Source organism: Lampris incognitus, chromosome 8, assembly GCF_029633865.1.
Source record: "Lampris incognitus isolate fLamInc1 chromosome 8, fLamInc1.hap2, whole genome shotgun sequence".
Taxonomy (NCBI): Eukaryota; Metazoa; Chordata; class Actinopteri; order Lampriformes; family Lampridae; genus Lampris; species Lampris incognitus.
Genome location: NC_079218.1, coordinates 18,015,568 through 18,030,696, shown reverse-complemented (window position 1 = coordinate 18,030,696; position 15,129 = coordinate 18,015,568). Strand labels below are relative to the sequence as shown.

General features: G+C 43.6%; 1 protein-coding gene across 1 annotated transcript; it reads right to left on the bottom strand.

The window, feature by feature from the left end:
* Positions 1–5,386: 5,386 nt before the first annotated feature.
* Positions 5,387–14,273, bottom strand: mepcea (methylphosphate capping enzyme a). The gene is made up of 5 exons (XM_056285015.1): positions 13,966–14,273; positions 11,593–13,475; positions 8,324–8,542; positions 7,466–7,589; positions 5,387–7,376 (listed from the first exon to the last, which is right to left on the bottom strand). Exons 2-5 carry the CDS (start codon positions 13,426–13,428, stop codon positions 7,342–7,344), a joined length of 2,214 nt encoding a protein of 737 aa, XP_056140990.1. The 5' UTR covers positions 13,429–13,475; positions 13,966–14,273; the 3' UTR covers positions 5,387–7,341.
* Positions 14,274–15,129: the final 856 nt, after the last annotated feature.

The window sequence follows — 15,129 nt, the reverse complement described above, 5'->3', positions numbered from 1 at the left end:
TGGGCCAGTGCATTGTGCACTGCATTGTGGTCTGGGTTGAATCTTTGTACTGTTCAGACAGCGCAGCGTGACAGAACGACAATGGAGTAAACCCCCACAAATCTGTTTACATGAGGCTGCCCTGTCATTACAGTTACACTGTATCCCAGCAAAACAGACAGACTCGTTAGCAGCAGCCTCAAACAGCCATCTGGGAGGGAGATGTTCTGGTGTTGTGATGTTGGCCATCTCCACTTTTCAAATGTCTTGGTCTACTGATACTTCAGGAGAGTTCAAGAGAAAAGTATCATACTTGTGAAGATGCATTAGAAAGCTTGGCAAAGCAGCACTGCGTCTGTCGACTTTATAGTCTGTGGCCCCGATGACAAGCTCCCTGATTTTAAAATAAAATTTTGTACAAAGCTTGGTGAGTCACGCATCAAAATAAATAAGAGGACACAGATTAAAGCCCCTCGGTAATGCTTCAAATCTGCCCAGATGGCACCTCATTACAACTCATCTGACAATGATGTGCTGAGAATATTTCTACAGTTCGCCTTGCTTAAAGAAAATTGAATGTATGTGTGTGTGACAGAGCTATTGCAATCTAACACCAAACCCTTCATTAACCCTTTAATGTAACTCGTCTATACAAATGTTTACCAACAGGGCAAAAGACCAAAAAGCTTTCAAGAAGCTTTCCCCTCTATTGTGAACGCTGACCTCGTCACATTTGGTTCAAAGGGATAAGTTGTTTGTTTGTTGTTGTTTTGACCTAATTGGCCCTGGCCTCCTCTCTTTCTCACAGGGCCTGATGGCTCCACAGTACTCTAGCTAATAGTTGCAAGCCTGCCAAGTTGCATGGGCAGTATAATTAACCTTATTCAAAGTGGCCAAAGTAGTCAAAATTCATGTTCCTTGATGTTGGGGTGTAGTTTTTGTCCTCCAGTTCAGATTCACCCCACATGCAATGCTGCATTGCCGTGTCCAGAGACCTGCCGCTGTGAAATGAAAGGCTCCGTCCCTCAGTAGATGGCAGTGTGTGTCTTTACACCTTAAAACCAAGACAAAAATAAAATCAACTGAACACCAAAATCACTGTCAACGACCAACCAGTTGGACTGTGTCACATGACCTCCTCTATGCCAACATGTCCCCATCCATGTGATATCACAACACGCTGGCATCTCCTGGCCTCAACTGAATTTGAAAAAAAAAATTACATTTTGGATTTCTCATCCTAAAGCAAAACCAAGGAGAAAGCATGATCAGCGATGATATATCATCAAGATGGGTGCCGCAAGTTTCAGGCATAAAATGCTCAATGTAGCACGAAGCAAATAATGGACAAAAGGTTCCTCCAAGGTAACAGCCAGCTCCTCCGAAAAATATATAATCATACACTTGTCTACTCTGACAGTGCTGGTTAAAATGTAATCCATTATTATCATTATCATTATTATTATTATTAAAAAAAACCTTTTCTATTAAATCACTTGGCCTAATTGCTGAACCACATTTAGTACCACAGACAGAGGAAAAGTAGATGACAAAATGACACACACACACACACATAATGGCTAACATTAGTTAATTTGCTAGACAGCAAAAGTGAAGTTATATTGGTTGATATAAAATGGAATAAAAGTATTTAGTCGCTAGCTAGAGAACCTGGTGGCCTTTTGGTGTTCAGGGGTGATGTTAACCACTAGAGGGCGCAATCTGCAAAATAAAAAAAAATATTAATTTAATATTTTCTGATGTCGTATTTCCTTATCTAATGGGTTTCGTTTTAAACGTTATGCTGAACTAAATGTCTGTGGCATGCAGTTACCCCCTAAACTGACCCAGGAAGGGGCCATGAGCATAAAAATGGGGAGTCATGTGAGGAACCGTGTGTCTGGCTGGATCTGCCACATCAAAACACTTAATGCTCTGTTTAGACCCATTTGAGCTGTCATAGTTAAATCACAAACAAATAAAGCTTTTATTTTGGCATCTGTTGATTTTGTTGCAGATCCTCATTATCACATCCTTACGATGTGTGCTCTTTAAGTCACCCTGTCAAGGAAAACTGAAATATGGGGATCAAACCAATGGTCCACTTCGGATATGAAGAAGTGATCCATCCATCCACCCATTATCTGAACCCCTCCAGGGTCGCGGGGATGCTGGAGCCTATTCCAGCAGTCATTGGGTGGCAGGCGGGGAGACACCCTGGACAGGCCACCAGACTATCACAGGGCCCCCACACACACACACACGCACACCGATTCATACCTAGGAATGATTTAGTACAGCTGATTCACCTGACCTACGTCTATGGACTGTGGGAGGAAACCGGAGCCTCCGGAGGAAACCCACGCTGACACAGGGAGAACATGCAAACTCCACACAGAGGACGACCCGGGATGACCCACCAAGGTTGGACTACCCCAGGGCTCGAACCCAGGACTTTCTTTCTGTGAGGCGACTGCGCTACCCACGAAGAAGAAATTAAGCAATGGAAATTATGATACCACATTTAAGTGTAGGTACATGGACCCAGTAGTTTCGTTAGTTAAATTGCACTTTTAGTCAGAGAAATAAACTGCACTTTTTTTTTCCTGTTTATAATGCCGAGTACATAAAGGATCTGTGGCAGTTGTTAGAAAATAAGACAGCCAGAGTGTTATAAACTCCTACAGACTTGCCAGTACTCATGCCTTTGTCCATTAGCCTTGACCTACTGTTTCCAGTTAAAGGCAATGGATTTATTTCCGCCTCGCTGCTTCATGTCAAGTAGCAGCAGGTGCTTAAAGACGGAAAAAGCAGCTGCCTTCAAACTCTGCTCGACATCTCAGTAACAACCAACGGTTTTTATTGTTTTGGTTATCTTACCAAAGGGGGTTTGCAAACACAACACGGTCATTAGTTAGTCTTGGCCTTATAATGAATTCACCAGCAATGCACCAGCTTCCTTTTATGCATCTTATAATTAGAAAATTAGTCCATATGACCATTTTACACTGTAAAAAGACAAGACAGCAAAACATGTAAAAACCAACACAGCTGATATCATGACAGGCTAATAAAAATACAAAATAGCGATACAACGGCTTACGATAAGTAGTTAACATGACAGTCTATGAGTTGAGGCCGAATGTGTGAAACAGATTTTTTTTTCCTTTTCATTGAGGCTTGGGATGAATTTAAACCATTACAGACCCACAAACCTCATCTGAATATGATTTTGAGCACTGACAATTTTTTTTTCTCCTTAGAATAATCTGCGTAGCTTTGCGCAAATAATATGCCATTAAAACAAGATCCACTTTTAATCAACCAAAATGTTAACAATGGAATAAAAACAAAACAAAACATAGATATCTTAGTATTATTGTTCGGAGGCATGAATATCCAAGGCCTCGCTGAGACAGTTTTCCCAGAAAACTGATTCCAACATGTCACGGTACATGTAAAACGACGACTTCAGCTGCAAAATTTTAGCCAAACTAATAATTCCCTCCATTCATTTCAGTGCAATTTCAACATAAAGAGTTGGATAACACGACAGCATGTGATGTCACACTTCCAGTGAAGACCTGCTTTAACTTGGACGCAGCCAGACTGAACAGACTATTCAGACCCCTTAGGCTCCAGGCTGGTAAAATTTAACTTTTAAACAAGAAGGACCAAGTACAACAACTCACCCTAAGCAAGTTTGCTTCCAATATAAACTGCTCTTCAGTAATGTTAACTAGAACCAAAATAAGAAAAAAAAACTCAACGTTAAAACAAAAACAAAACCTGCCTTGCAATTACAGCACAAGGTTTATCCAAGCCTGAGAATCAGATTGTCTTAGCTTAGGAGGACGCAGTCACCTGGTGTCCTCTCAACTCAAAATGCAACCAACCTTAAAATGGGATCTGCCAGTTCATGAGTATTCCTGTTCAAATATTACCGCCGTTTCTAAGTACTTATTCTTCCTATTCCACTGCTGTATCACACGTGTCTGCATTAACGGAAGTGAACTGAACTGAGCGTGCATTAACGCCAACCCTTCTTGGGAGCCTTATATTTAACAAACAAAAAAAACAAAAAACAAAAAAACGACTTCCCCAATATCAATTTGCTTGTAAGCAGAAAACGGCAAACAGTTAAGGAAATTTAAACGACCACCCCCCTCTCCCATTTCCTGTCTGTCTTTCACTAATTACTGCCTAAAATCTAAAAAAAAATAAAAAAAATTTTTAAAGTATACGACGTTGATTTTTCTTTTATACACAACTTTAATTCCACCCTGAGCCATGGCTCTGACTCTTACAAACTGGCAGAAGACATTTGAAGGCGAGACGTGAACCCGCTGAAAAATGACAGAAGCAGATATGAACTAAACAGTGAAACAAAACTCAAATTTCTCCCTCCAGCAACCTCTTACTGAATATGGACACAAACCATCTCTCGTCTCTTCAAATCACCCACCCTTGTCTGGCAAATGCTGTAGCTGAACCACTTGTTTAAAAAAAAAAAGATATCTTGTATGGATTAATAACAGCAACATTGGTATAAGTAGCTCTAACCCAATTTACCCAATTTCCATTCTCTTTCTCTCATTTAACCAAAAACCAGAACTGGATTCCAATTTAGGAAATGTAAAGCGTGGAACCTTCTCAGTAAAATGACACAGTATGAACGCCCATTGTCGTACAGATGGATGGATGTCATCGCGTCTCTCCCCCTTTTCCTCCCACGATTCATGGAGACAATGTGGGAGATATGGATCTTTTGCCGTGTTTGTGTATGATGTATGTATTTGTGTTGGACGATTGTAAAGCAAATTGCCCCTCAGGGACAATAAAGTTTTACTCTACTCTACAGTCTGAAAAGCTAATAAAGTGAGTTTTAAAACACATTAAGTGGTTAATGTGTGACTGGTCTACAGCCTAGAACAATGTATGCCAGCCCTGTTAATGAACTGGTCAAGCATTTTCAAGGCCAGTGTTGCCCAACTTAGTCAAGTATGCACCCGCCTTACATAACCCTATATGGGTAGGCCTGCTTGTAGTTACTCAACCAATTATTATCACAGCACTTACGAGGCGTCCGGGTAGCGTGGCAGTCTATTCCATTGCCTACCAACACGGGGATCGCCAGTTCGAATCCCCGTGTTACCTCCGACTTGGTCGGGCGTCCCTACAGACACAATTGGCCGTGTCTGCGGGTGGGAAGCCGGATGTGGGCATGTGTCCTGGTTGCTGCACTAGCGCCTCCTCTGGTCAGTCGGGGCGCCTGTTCCTCCCATGCACTATGTCCCCCTAGCAAAACTCCTCACTGTTAGGTGAAAAGAAGCGGCTGACGACTCCACATGTATCGAGGGAGGCATGTGACAGTCTGCAGCCCTCCCTGGATCAGCAGAGGGGGTGGAGCAGTGACCGAGACGGCTTTAAAAAGTGGGGTAATTGGCCAGATACAATTGGGGAGAAAAAGGGGGGAAAAAAATCCCCCCCCCCCAAAATAAATAATTATAGCACTTATATCATTATAGCAATCATACCAGATGGGCCAAATCTTACATGATTAAGTGCTAATCGGTTGAGTAAATACAAGCGGGCCCACCTATGTAGGGTTACGAAGACAATTCCTAAGACAGGAGTTACTCGAGTACTGGACTGGGAAATACTGGCCTTGAAGATGCTCGACCAACTTTAAACCAGTTTAAAGTACATAAAAAGTACGAAAAACAAAGGATCACTGCAGTTTGAAATAAACTTACCACACATTTTAGACACATGTTGCAAAATAGTCCAAAGGGTCATATTATTGCTGCATTAACTGAACCATCAATCAATTAGTATTACAGCTCAAGTGTACATCTTGTCATAATGAGGATACACAAGGTTATCCCCCCCCTTTTCTCCCCAACTGTATCCAGCCAATTACCCCACTCTTCCGAGCTGTCCTGGTCACTGCTCCACCCTCTCTGTCGATCCAGGGAGGGCTGTTGACTACCACATACCTCGATACACGTGGAGTCGCCAGCCGCTCTTCTTTTCACCTGACAGTGAGGAGTTTCGCTAGGGGGACATAGCGTGTGGGAGGATCACGCTATTCCCCCCCAGTTCCTCCTCCCCCCTGCACAGGCGCCCCGACCAACCAGAGGAGATGCTACTGCAGCAACCAGGACACATACCCACATCCGGCTTTCCACCCACAGACACGGCCAGTTGTGTCTGTAGGGACACCTGACCAAGCTGGAGCTAACACAGGGATTCGAACTGGCGATCCCCGTGTTGATAGGCAATGGAATAGACTGCCACACCACCCGGACGCCTAAGGTTATTTCTTTAAATGAAGCTACAAAAGTCTTAGAAGAACCCGTGAAGTGAATTAGCACATTCTGGATTAAAAAATTCTAGCTATCAAATATATTGTTTTACCATCTTTTCAGACACTTGCAAGCAGTAACTGAGAATTTGATCTTTCATAATGGTAATGCCCATCACTTACCTCTGGCTCTAATCATAAAATATAAATTGTTTTGGAAACAAGCCTGCCACACCTCTGTGCATTAAGAACATGTTTACAGTTACAGGCTGTTTCACATGCATACTTCTAGTGGGCATAATGACATTTTCTGCCCCCGAGTTAGATAGTTAGTAGTGATGGTATGCTTGTTTTCACTATGTAGGGCCCTTACGGCGGTGCAATCTACTGTAGGCACAATGCACAAAGTTCTGAAAAGAGCAAATTTATAAATTTTGATGGCACCAAGGTGATTTAAGACCATTTCAGCAATATTATGCCCATTAAGTCTATTTTACAAAAATGACTAAAAAAGATCTAACATGTGGTGGTGTGGTGGCACATAATATAGCTATATAGATATAGCTATACGGTAAAAAAAAGGGGGCGTGTGTGTATGTGTGGCGTCATTGACATGAGAATAGTCCAAGGGAATGACAGTACGAGCACCTATGGTATAATTTGGCAAAACTCATACTATAAATGGCTCTGGGTGGTTTAATGAGGATTCATCACAATGTTCCTTCTGTCCTCTGATGGTTCTTTCTGCCAGCATTGCTCTCAGGACCATGCAAGCTTCTCCACCACAAGGTGACAATCCATGGAGATGTTTTTCTGCCAGGCGCAGGCAGTGGGTTGTGACTGGTGTCTGTTGTTGACAGGTTGTTGTCATCTTTACGAAATAAATTTTCTTTTTGGTCCCTTTCTCCTCGAACAATTTCCCCTTCAGCATCTGAAAAGGTCTGACCTTTGTTTAGACTTCAGATGAACACTTGCAGTCTGGGGCAGATGGAGCTTGCCTCTACGTTTAATGGTGGTTAAGGTTCACATTCAACAATCTTCAAGGCAGAGTGGTCTTATTTGTTAAATAAGTACAATGGCCTCTGGAAACCTGTTATGATGGAGAGAAAATATGAATACAAAGGAGAAGGACATTTGAGACAAAAAAAATAACGTATCCCATTTCAACCTGTGAATTACCTCTAAATGAACACTTGGGCGTCCCAATGAGCTCATAGCTCGAGAAGCCAACCTCATTTGTAAGATATGCTGAAAACTGGTCAGGTTTGAGGCGAATGCCTTTATAGTTCTTCAAAATGTTGTCCTGTGAAATGGGAAAAGGAGATATGGAAATATTCGTTATCATTTTCATCAGGAGACAAATTCTCTTAAGTTAGTTAGGGCCGAGGTGCCTCACTGCTCTGTACTTTTACACAATCAAACTTTGTCAGTGTTTACAGCACTTGAGAAAATCACCTTCTGCTAATCATGCCTGCTCTTTATTAAGCATAATCTAAGTTGTTTTTTTAGTTTTTTTTTTATTATTATATACAAATGATGCACCGCTACTGATACTGGTATCGGTTATCAGGCCAACACAAGGCTCAAATTCAAATTGAGTAACGGTATCTGAAATTCTACCGAAGACTTTTGCACTTGGAAGATAATAGTGGACCCCAAACTAGGGTCTTAGTCTGCACTGTTCAGCTAAAGTAATGGATTGGATCGGTACGGCGTAAGAGAATCCTACTTGGAATTGGTATCTGCAGTGAAAAGGTGATATCAGTTTATCCCTACTACATGCCTTAGGTGTATATCATCCTACAACAGTCCTTAGCCCTCTTCTCATTTTCATAAAGAACCCTCTTGTATTACCACGAATGCACCATGGATTACTCAGAATCTGTACTAGTTACCTTTCAATCTATCAAATGAGCTCTGAGCCAGTCAGCAAACAGTGCACTTCCTACCCAAAGCACACTGTTTGTGAACTGCTCATGCCCCTGATAACAATATTTCTGCCTTAACGTTCCAGCAACACGATTACAAGTGTCTTACGGTTAGCTTCCTCCTTCTGTAATAGGATTCCCAGGGCTGTGGCTCAAGAATAAACAGGCCTCCAGGGCGTAGATGTCGGTAGACTCTCTGAAAGAGCTGCTTGATGCCACAGTCTCCCCAGTTCAGGTGAACCCATTTGGTGACACTCAGGCACATGACGACATCATACTCTGGGTACTGAGTCAGCAGCAGATTATCATTTTCGAGGATATAGTTGGCCTAAAACAGACAAGGTGTGCAGTAAGGTGTTATGCAAACCTACCGTAAACAGTTAAATACCCCTCCATGTTATGATGAAAGTATACAGAGACTTTGATTTTGTGACATTAGAAATATTAAAATGAAAGCTGCTTGGTTTTAAACATTACCATAAAAACAAGCCCCAAGTAGAAATATCTTAAGACTATGTGGCAATCATGAACTTCTCTTAAATTTGGTTTAAATTTTTTGGTTTGGAGTCTTGTGGAGCACGAGTTGACGCACGACCACACGTTGCACCATTCCTTGCAGATCAGGAAAGCTTGAGGCCAAAGTAATATTTTTGATGAACCTCTAAATTGTTCTGTGTGTTGTAGTGTTAGATAACGCAGAACTGAGTGCCTGAAGAGACCATTTCAACCTGCAATGCTGTACGTTCTTCTGGGGCTTTTCGAAAAGCATCGTCAACAAATTCAGTTCACTATTTAGGACTTTTTAAAAGAATTTTGATGCGATTCGGGCGGTACTGCAATAATGACCCCTGTTTATCCATATATTTATGCAGGCATTCTTACTAAGACCAGGACGATCTCACAGCAGACGGGTTTGGTGTCTAGTTAAAGTAGAACTTGATAGGGACAAAACTTGTAACCTTCCAACCACGGGAGTGTGTTGAAGCCCAAAAAGGACGAACAACTCTGATGAAATTCGGCCTGTGCGATAAAACGATAGCGATATGTACCGGCGACAGACACTTCATCAACAGCAGTTTGAACAACAGAAAATCGTTGGACAGAATGTTCGATAGTTTCGCTTAAACGCATTAAATGCAAGCCGCCATGAAAGCGCGTACGGAACGCGCTGCTCCCTCCCTGGCTCATAAACAGCCCATCATGTCCCTTGTTAATGGCGTTGGCTGCGAGTGACACGCAAACAGCCAATCGTTAAACAGACAAACCCTGCGCGTTCTCCCGCCCTAGCTCAAAAACAGCCTATCATATCCCTTGATAAGGGGCGCGTGCCATGAGTGACACGCAAACAGCCAATCATTTAACAGGCGTTGCTCGGTTGCGCCATTAACATGTGACACAACAGAAACAGCATGGCGTGAGACAACGAGTGCGGACCATAGCAATCAAACGAGTAGAACGGACATTTGTTCGGTTTTCCGTGGTCATTTGCGTAGCACAAAGGAACACAGCGATATTGTTAGTTGTTACGGGAACAACACACGTCAGTGGGGCTGTAAAAGTTCGTACTACTCCACTGCTCGTTTGGTCGATACTGCAAAACCTCACCTCGGTGTAAGATGTAAGACGCGCCTGCGACTTACATCAATTAACCCTTTCACCACTACGCTCACAGCTCTTTGCAAAAGTAGCGGTTCAAATAAAAATGGCCGCCGCTCTGACCACCCTGCCATGTTGAGTTGAATGGGAATGTCCGTTCTACTCATTCAATTTCTAGGGTGCAGACGGTGAGGAAATTGTTGATTTAAAAGAGCACAGGTCAGGCGAGCTGACTTTTTACTTTATCCGTTTGTATTGCCTGTACGTACTAGGATATAATTAGATTTTATTCTCCTTATTTACTCTTTATTTGTTCCGTTTGTGAAGCACATTGGTGCAAAACTTGTTTTTGTTTTAAACGTGCGATATAAATGAAATAAACTTGAAACTTTTTTTTAAAGTCCGACCGATATCAGAATACCGTGGTGGTTACATTCAAGTAAGGTGGTTAATTCAAAATAAAGTGGTTAAATTCAACCTTTTCTCCTGGTCTTTGTTAAAAAATAGGTCATTATCCAAACCGCTTATCCTGTTCTCAGGGTCACGGGGTCAAATCAATTTATTTGTATAGCCCAAAATTACAAATTTGCCTCAAGGTCACTGAAAAGTATCAATAATTATCGACAGCCTGAAAAGAAACTTTATAGTAATACATTTTTCCGCTGTATCGCCCAGCTCTAACTGAAATTGCAGATGAGTTGACTAGTTCCACCATTAATACAAAGTCAGAGAATGATGACCGAAATTAGACAGTGATGCAATATTCTGACATGCTGCTTACTTTAGTACAATTTATTTTCTAAGATTATCTTTTGGCATCTTGCGCCTTAATTTCATAGCAACAGTAGAGACATGAAAGAGAGAGGGGAGGACATGCAGTAAAGGGCACATGCAGTATTTTAACCCAGGCTCCAGGCTGCTGTGGTAAGGACTCAGCCTTATGTGGTACACGCTCTACCAGGTGAGCCACCTCAGTACAGCGTTATCTTAAGCATGTCTCGTCTGCTCTTATCGATAGCAAGAACCTAAACAGAATAGTCTACCAACATACGTAGAAGCAATGTTCAAAACCACCATGTGCAAACCAAGGAAAGATAAAATATTCCGGTGGCCAAAGTATTCCTTATCTTGTATGGTAGAAAACTGCAAGTAAACCAATACGGGACAGGGAGAAAGGGCAACTTTGGGTAAAAAGAATCACATTCGTTTAATCTACCCCAAATGAAAAAAAATAATTTTAGAATATCAGCTTTGACAATTCAAAATTGTATGACTACTTGTCACATTGAATTATGTTGCTCCAAAACTCTAAATACCACATTTGTATAGAATTTGTGCAACAACAAAAAAACAAACAAACAAACATCAATTTCAGAGACAAGGAGCCATTGGCAGACAGTTGTACCACACCACTATTTCTTCGTCTGCATACTTAAAATCAGATTTTTAAATTATCCCTAAAAGGACACATTAATAAAACATGTCATCCTGTGCATGCAGACAATCAGTATCTCCAATCCACAGCATTTGCAATGCAGCAAGCAGCTTTCCTGGTTAAGTCTTATTGGTTGCTGGAATAAATAGTCTCGTCTCCGCTCAAAGTGAGCACCCAAGCCAAAGGAAATTAGCTTAGTTTCTCCAAATTAGACTGTGAGCCTTGTCATTTTGTGTCTCATAGTTGGATGCATAATAATAGAATTAGCCCAAGGGCAGCAGCCTCACACACACACACACACACACACAAACAGCCATCCACTGTTCACAAACAAAACAGCTTCTTACCCTGATGAAGGACACATTTGAGGGAAACTCCCCACGTCGTGCAGCAGGGGTGTCTGGGAGTGGCGGTGCTGCTATGGGTCCCCTGGAGATCCGAAAAGACACGGGGAAAGAGCAGCTCACAGGGTGATCAGAGGGGTTTTCACAGTCTTCCTTCTCTATCTCCTCTACCTTTATTTCCTTCCCAACAGCCCCTGCCTCATCTACGCGACACGGGATGCTGTCATTTACAGCCTCCGCAGGGCAACTGTCCCCTTCCACTGGTTTTCCATTTTCATACCTGCTCTCAGCTTCATTGTGCTTGTCTTGTCCGCCTTTCCTTCCCGTTTGGCTCGCCTCTCCATTCCTCCCTCCCTGTGTGAAACTCTTCTCCCCCTTCATTGCCCATCTAGCCTCACGGGTCTGCAGCTCAGACAAATAATGTCTGATATTCTTTCGAGCTGCATATATCAGATCACTGTCAATATCCAGGCCCAAAATACTGGCAGGTCGTAGCACTTTGGCAATATAGAGAGTCAGGTAGCCTGTGTTACACCCCAAATCTAGAACATCTTTTCCCTCAAACCATTCTGGACGAAAATATCTAACCCGTGCATCTTCACCGGCACCTGGGTTGCGGTAGCCGTAATACTTATTGTAATTCCCGTACTGGAACTTTTTCCTCTGTTGCCGCTTACAGGGCTGTTGCTGTTGACTTCCTTGCCACACTCTGGGACCGCTCTTTGGTGTGCCGAAGCACTGAGAGATTCTCGATGACCCCATGGCAGAAACTCTGTCTGCAGACCCTGGTTTCCCAGCTGGGGTAGACTGGGCCACAGAGGGCTCCATCTTCCCAGAGTTGCGTCGACGTTTGCGTCTGCTCGAGTGCTGGTTTGATCCCCCCGTTGTGGAAGAAGCGAAGTCTTCTGTAATTCGTGTCAAGGTGTTGGGACCAGACAAAACAGCTGTCAACAACTCCTTGCAGCTGGCCAAGTTACATTCCTTACTGTCCTCAGAGTCCCTCACCGGGACCCCGGAGAAGGTGCTGGATTCCCCAGGGACATCTGAGACCAAGACAGACACTGACATAGCTGGAGGCAGTGTGGTGGCACTGGTTTTCACCTCATCCCTCTTTCTTGAATCTGAAAGATCAACCTGTGAGACTGAAATCCCACCACCAACACCACTTCCTCCTCCTCCTCCTCCATGGTGTCTGCGATGTCTCCTCCTGCCACTGCTCTTGAAGGGGGATGTCAAGAAGCTGCTGTCCGTAATCCCGCTGTTGAGGTTGAGCGGGTCAGTTATGTCCCTGGGGATGAGGATCTCCACAGGGTCTCGACTCTTGGCTGGCAGCGGAGAGGATTTAGGAGTCTCTGCATTCAGTGTCCGGTTGACCTCCTCATCCAGCAGACTGTTGAGATTCAGCGGGTCAAAAATATTACCCCCCAGAAGGAAATTTGTGGGTAGGACTGAGTCACTCTCAGAGTTGGCCCTTCGTCTTCTCTTGCCAGATGTTGGATGCTTGAAACTAGAATTCGATGTGTTGCGCCGCTTTGTTAGCCTCTGTTGTTGCTGCTGTTTGGAATGATGCAAGCTGCTCCTGCGGTTTATGTGATTCTCGTTCTCACTCGCTTTCTCCCCGACACTCTCTGAGAGGGCACATGTGTCGGCAGAGCTTTCGTGATTTGGTAGGTCCACGCCGTGTGGAACAGGGCAGGTGGCGGTGTTTTCTGAGTTGTCAGGGGTGGCCACAGGCACCTCTGCCATTATGGAAATATTATTATACGCTCCAGTACATTCTAAGATTTGAAGAGATAAAGTTGAATTGGCAGTTTTAACGGCCTCCTCGTCGACAGACATTTTTATTTTTGTCCACCGCTGATGCAGACATGGGAGCCTTTCCAGATCTGAAATTCGCAAACAGACAACTATTAATGAACATTTTTGATCATAATTAGAACTTTTCAGCGACAAAAATGCTGGGTATATTTTGAGGTGTCACTGTATTTTTTTAACTTTCTCCCCTAAGTCTCTTCCGCATAACACAAGTTGCACGCATGCACGTACGTACGTACACACACGCACACACAAGCTTTAGCGCCAGACTCCCGGTGCACAACGCTTCATCAGCGGCTACAGGCTAGCTAGTTACCCCCAGTCGGCTGGTGCGGGCCAAAGGAGCACTAAAACGTTGACTAAACGTTCAGCTTCCCTCCAGCCAAACAAGCCGTATCTATAAAACGAACAACTCCGAAAACAAAATCTATATCGTCATTCGTAAAACCTTAAAAAGCGTGGCTCACAACTGATATAAGTGATACGCTGTGGCCAGGTAGCCGCCCATTTGAGTGCAGCCAACTATTAATACGCTCATCATCAACATACAGTCTCACTCACCTCATACGGCTCTCCCCGCCTCCACCCCGACTGTCACCGACTCGCAGGCTCGGCTAGTGCTAACGCTAGCGTGGCTAACACCGAAATCTCCGTACGCATCAACACGGGGAGGGGGGTGGGGGGGCTTGCTAAACACCAAAACGCGTTGGTATAAAAGATGGCGTGTGTCGTCCGCGGAAAAGACCCGAGGGCAGCGAAGGGCTCCGCTGTTCCGCAAACTGACTCGCCCACGTCTTCCAAGCCAGCTCCTGGTCGCCTCCGTCTCTCACACGCAGGTTGGTGAATAAATTATTCCGTTCCCTCGGAGAGTAGGCATGGCGGCGCATCCGGCTCCCTTCCGCGGTCCAAGATGACGAAAGAGCGAGATAGCGAACGTGCACGGCCTGATATGCCCCGATCCGTTCTGCACATGCGCGTATTCATTCCTGAACGGTATCTCGGTGGAAATGTTGCTTTTTGTCATTACTTGAGTTCTGCGTTTTCGTTTATTTTAATGATTATCCGATACAAAATAAAACAAGGGCAAGTCAAACACTGACTCGCGCGCGCGCGCGCGTGTGTGTGTGTGTGTGTGTGTGACAGATAGATAGAGACGCTTTGATATTCGATTAAACGCCGAGATATTGGAAAAACATGTTAGTAAATAAGATATCGGCGGTACGCGTTCTCCTGCTCAGTCAGCAGTCAAACACAGTGCTAAAAATAGTTATTGCCACATCGAGTGGGGAATCTCCAAAACATTTATTGACGACTTTAAACAAACATTTGAATAACGTTGCATTTCTGAACCATGACCTACAAATCCAGTCAATTAAACATTCCCTAAAACGTATGATGCGTCATGTATTAAGTGAGCTGGATTTAACAACACAGACTACAAGAGGATCATCGACTGTCGCTGTTTTGAAGTATTCCATATTTTTCTTGCATCAGAATGATTGAGAGGGAGAGACTCCCCTATGTTGTATTGGGAAATTATCTCAGTAGCATGTACACTAAATATCAAGGCAGATGGGGAAATTAGAGAATGGTGGGGTATGATGTACGGGCTGGCTCAGATGTCATGGACATTTTTGTTGTACTTCCGAACTGTAAGCAGAACTACACGCGATGAAGGTTCGTGCGTGTATGTGTGTGCGTGTATGTGTGTGTGTGTGTGTGTGT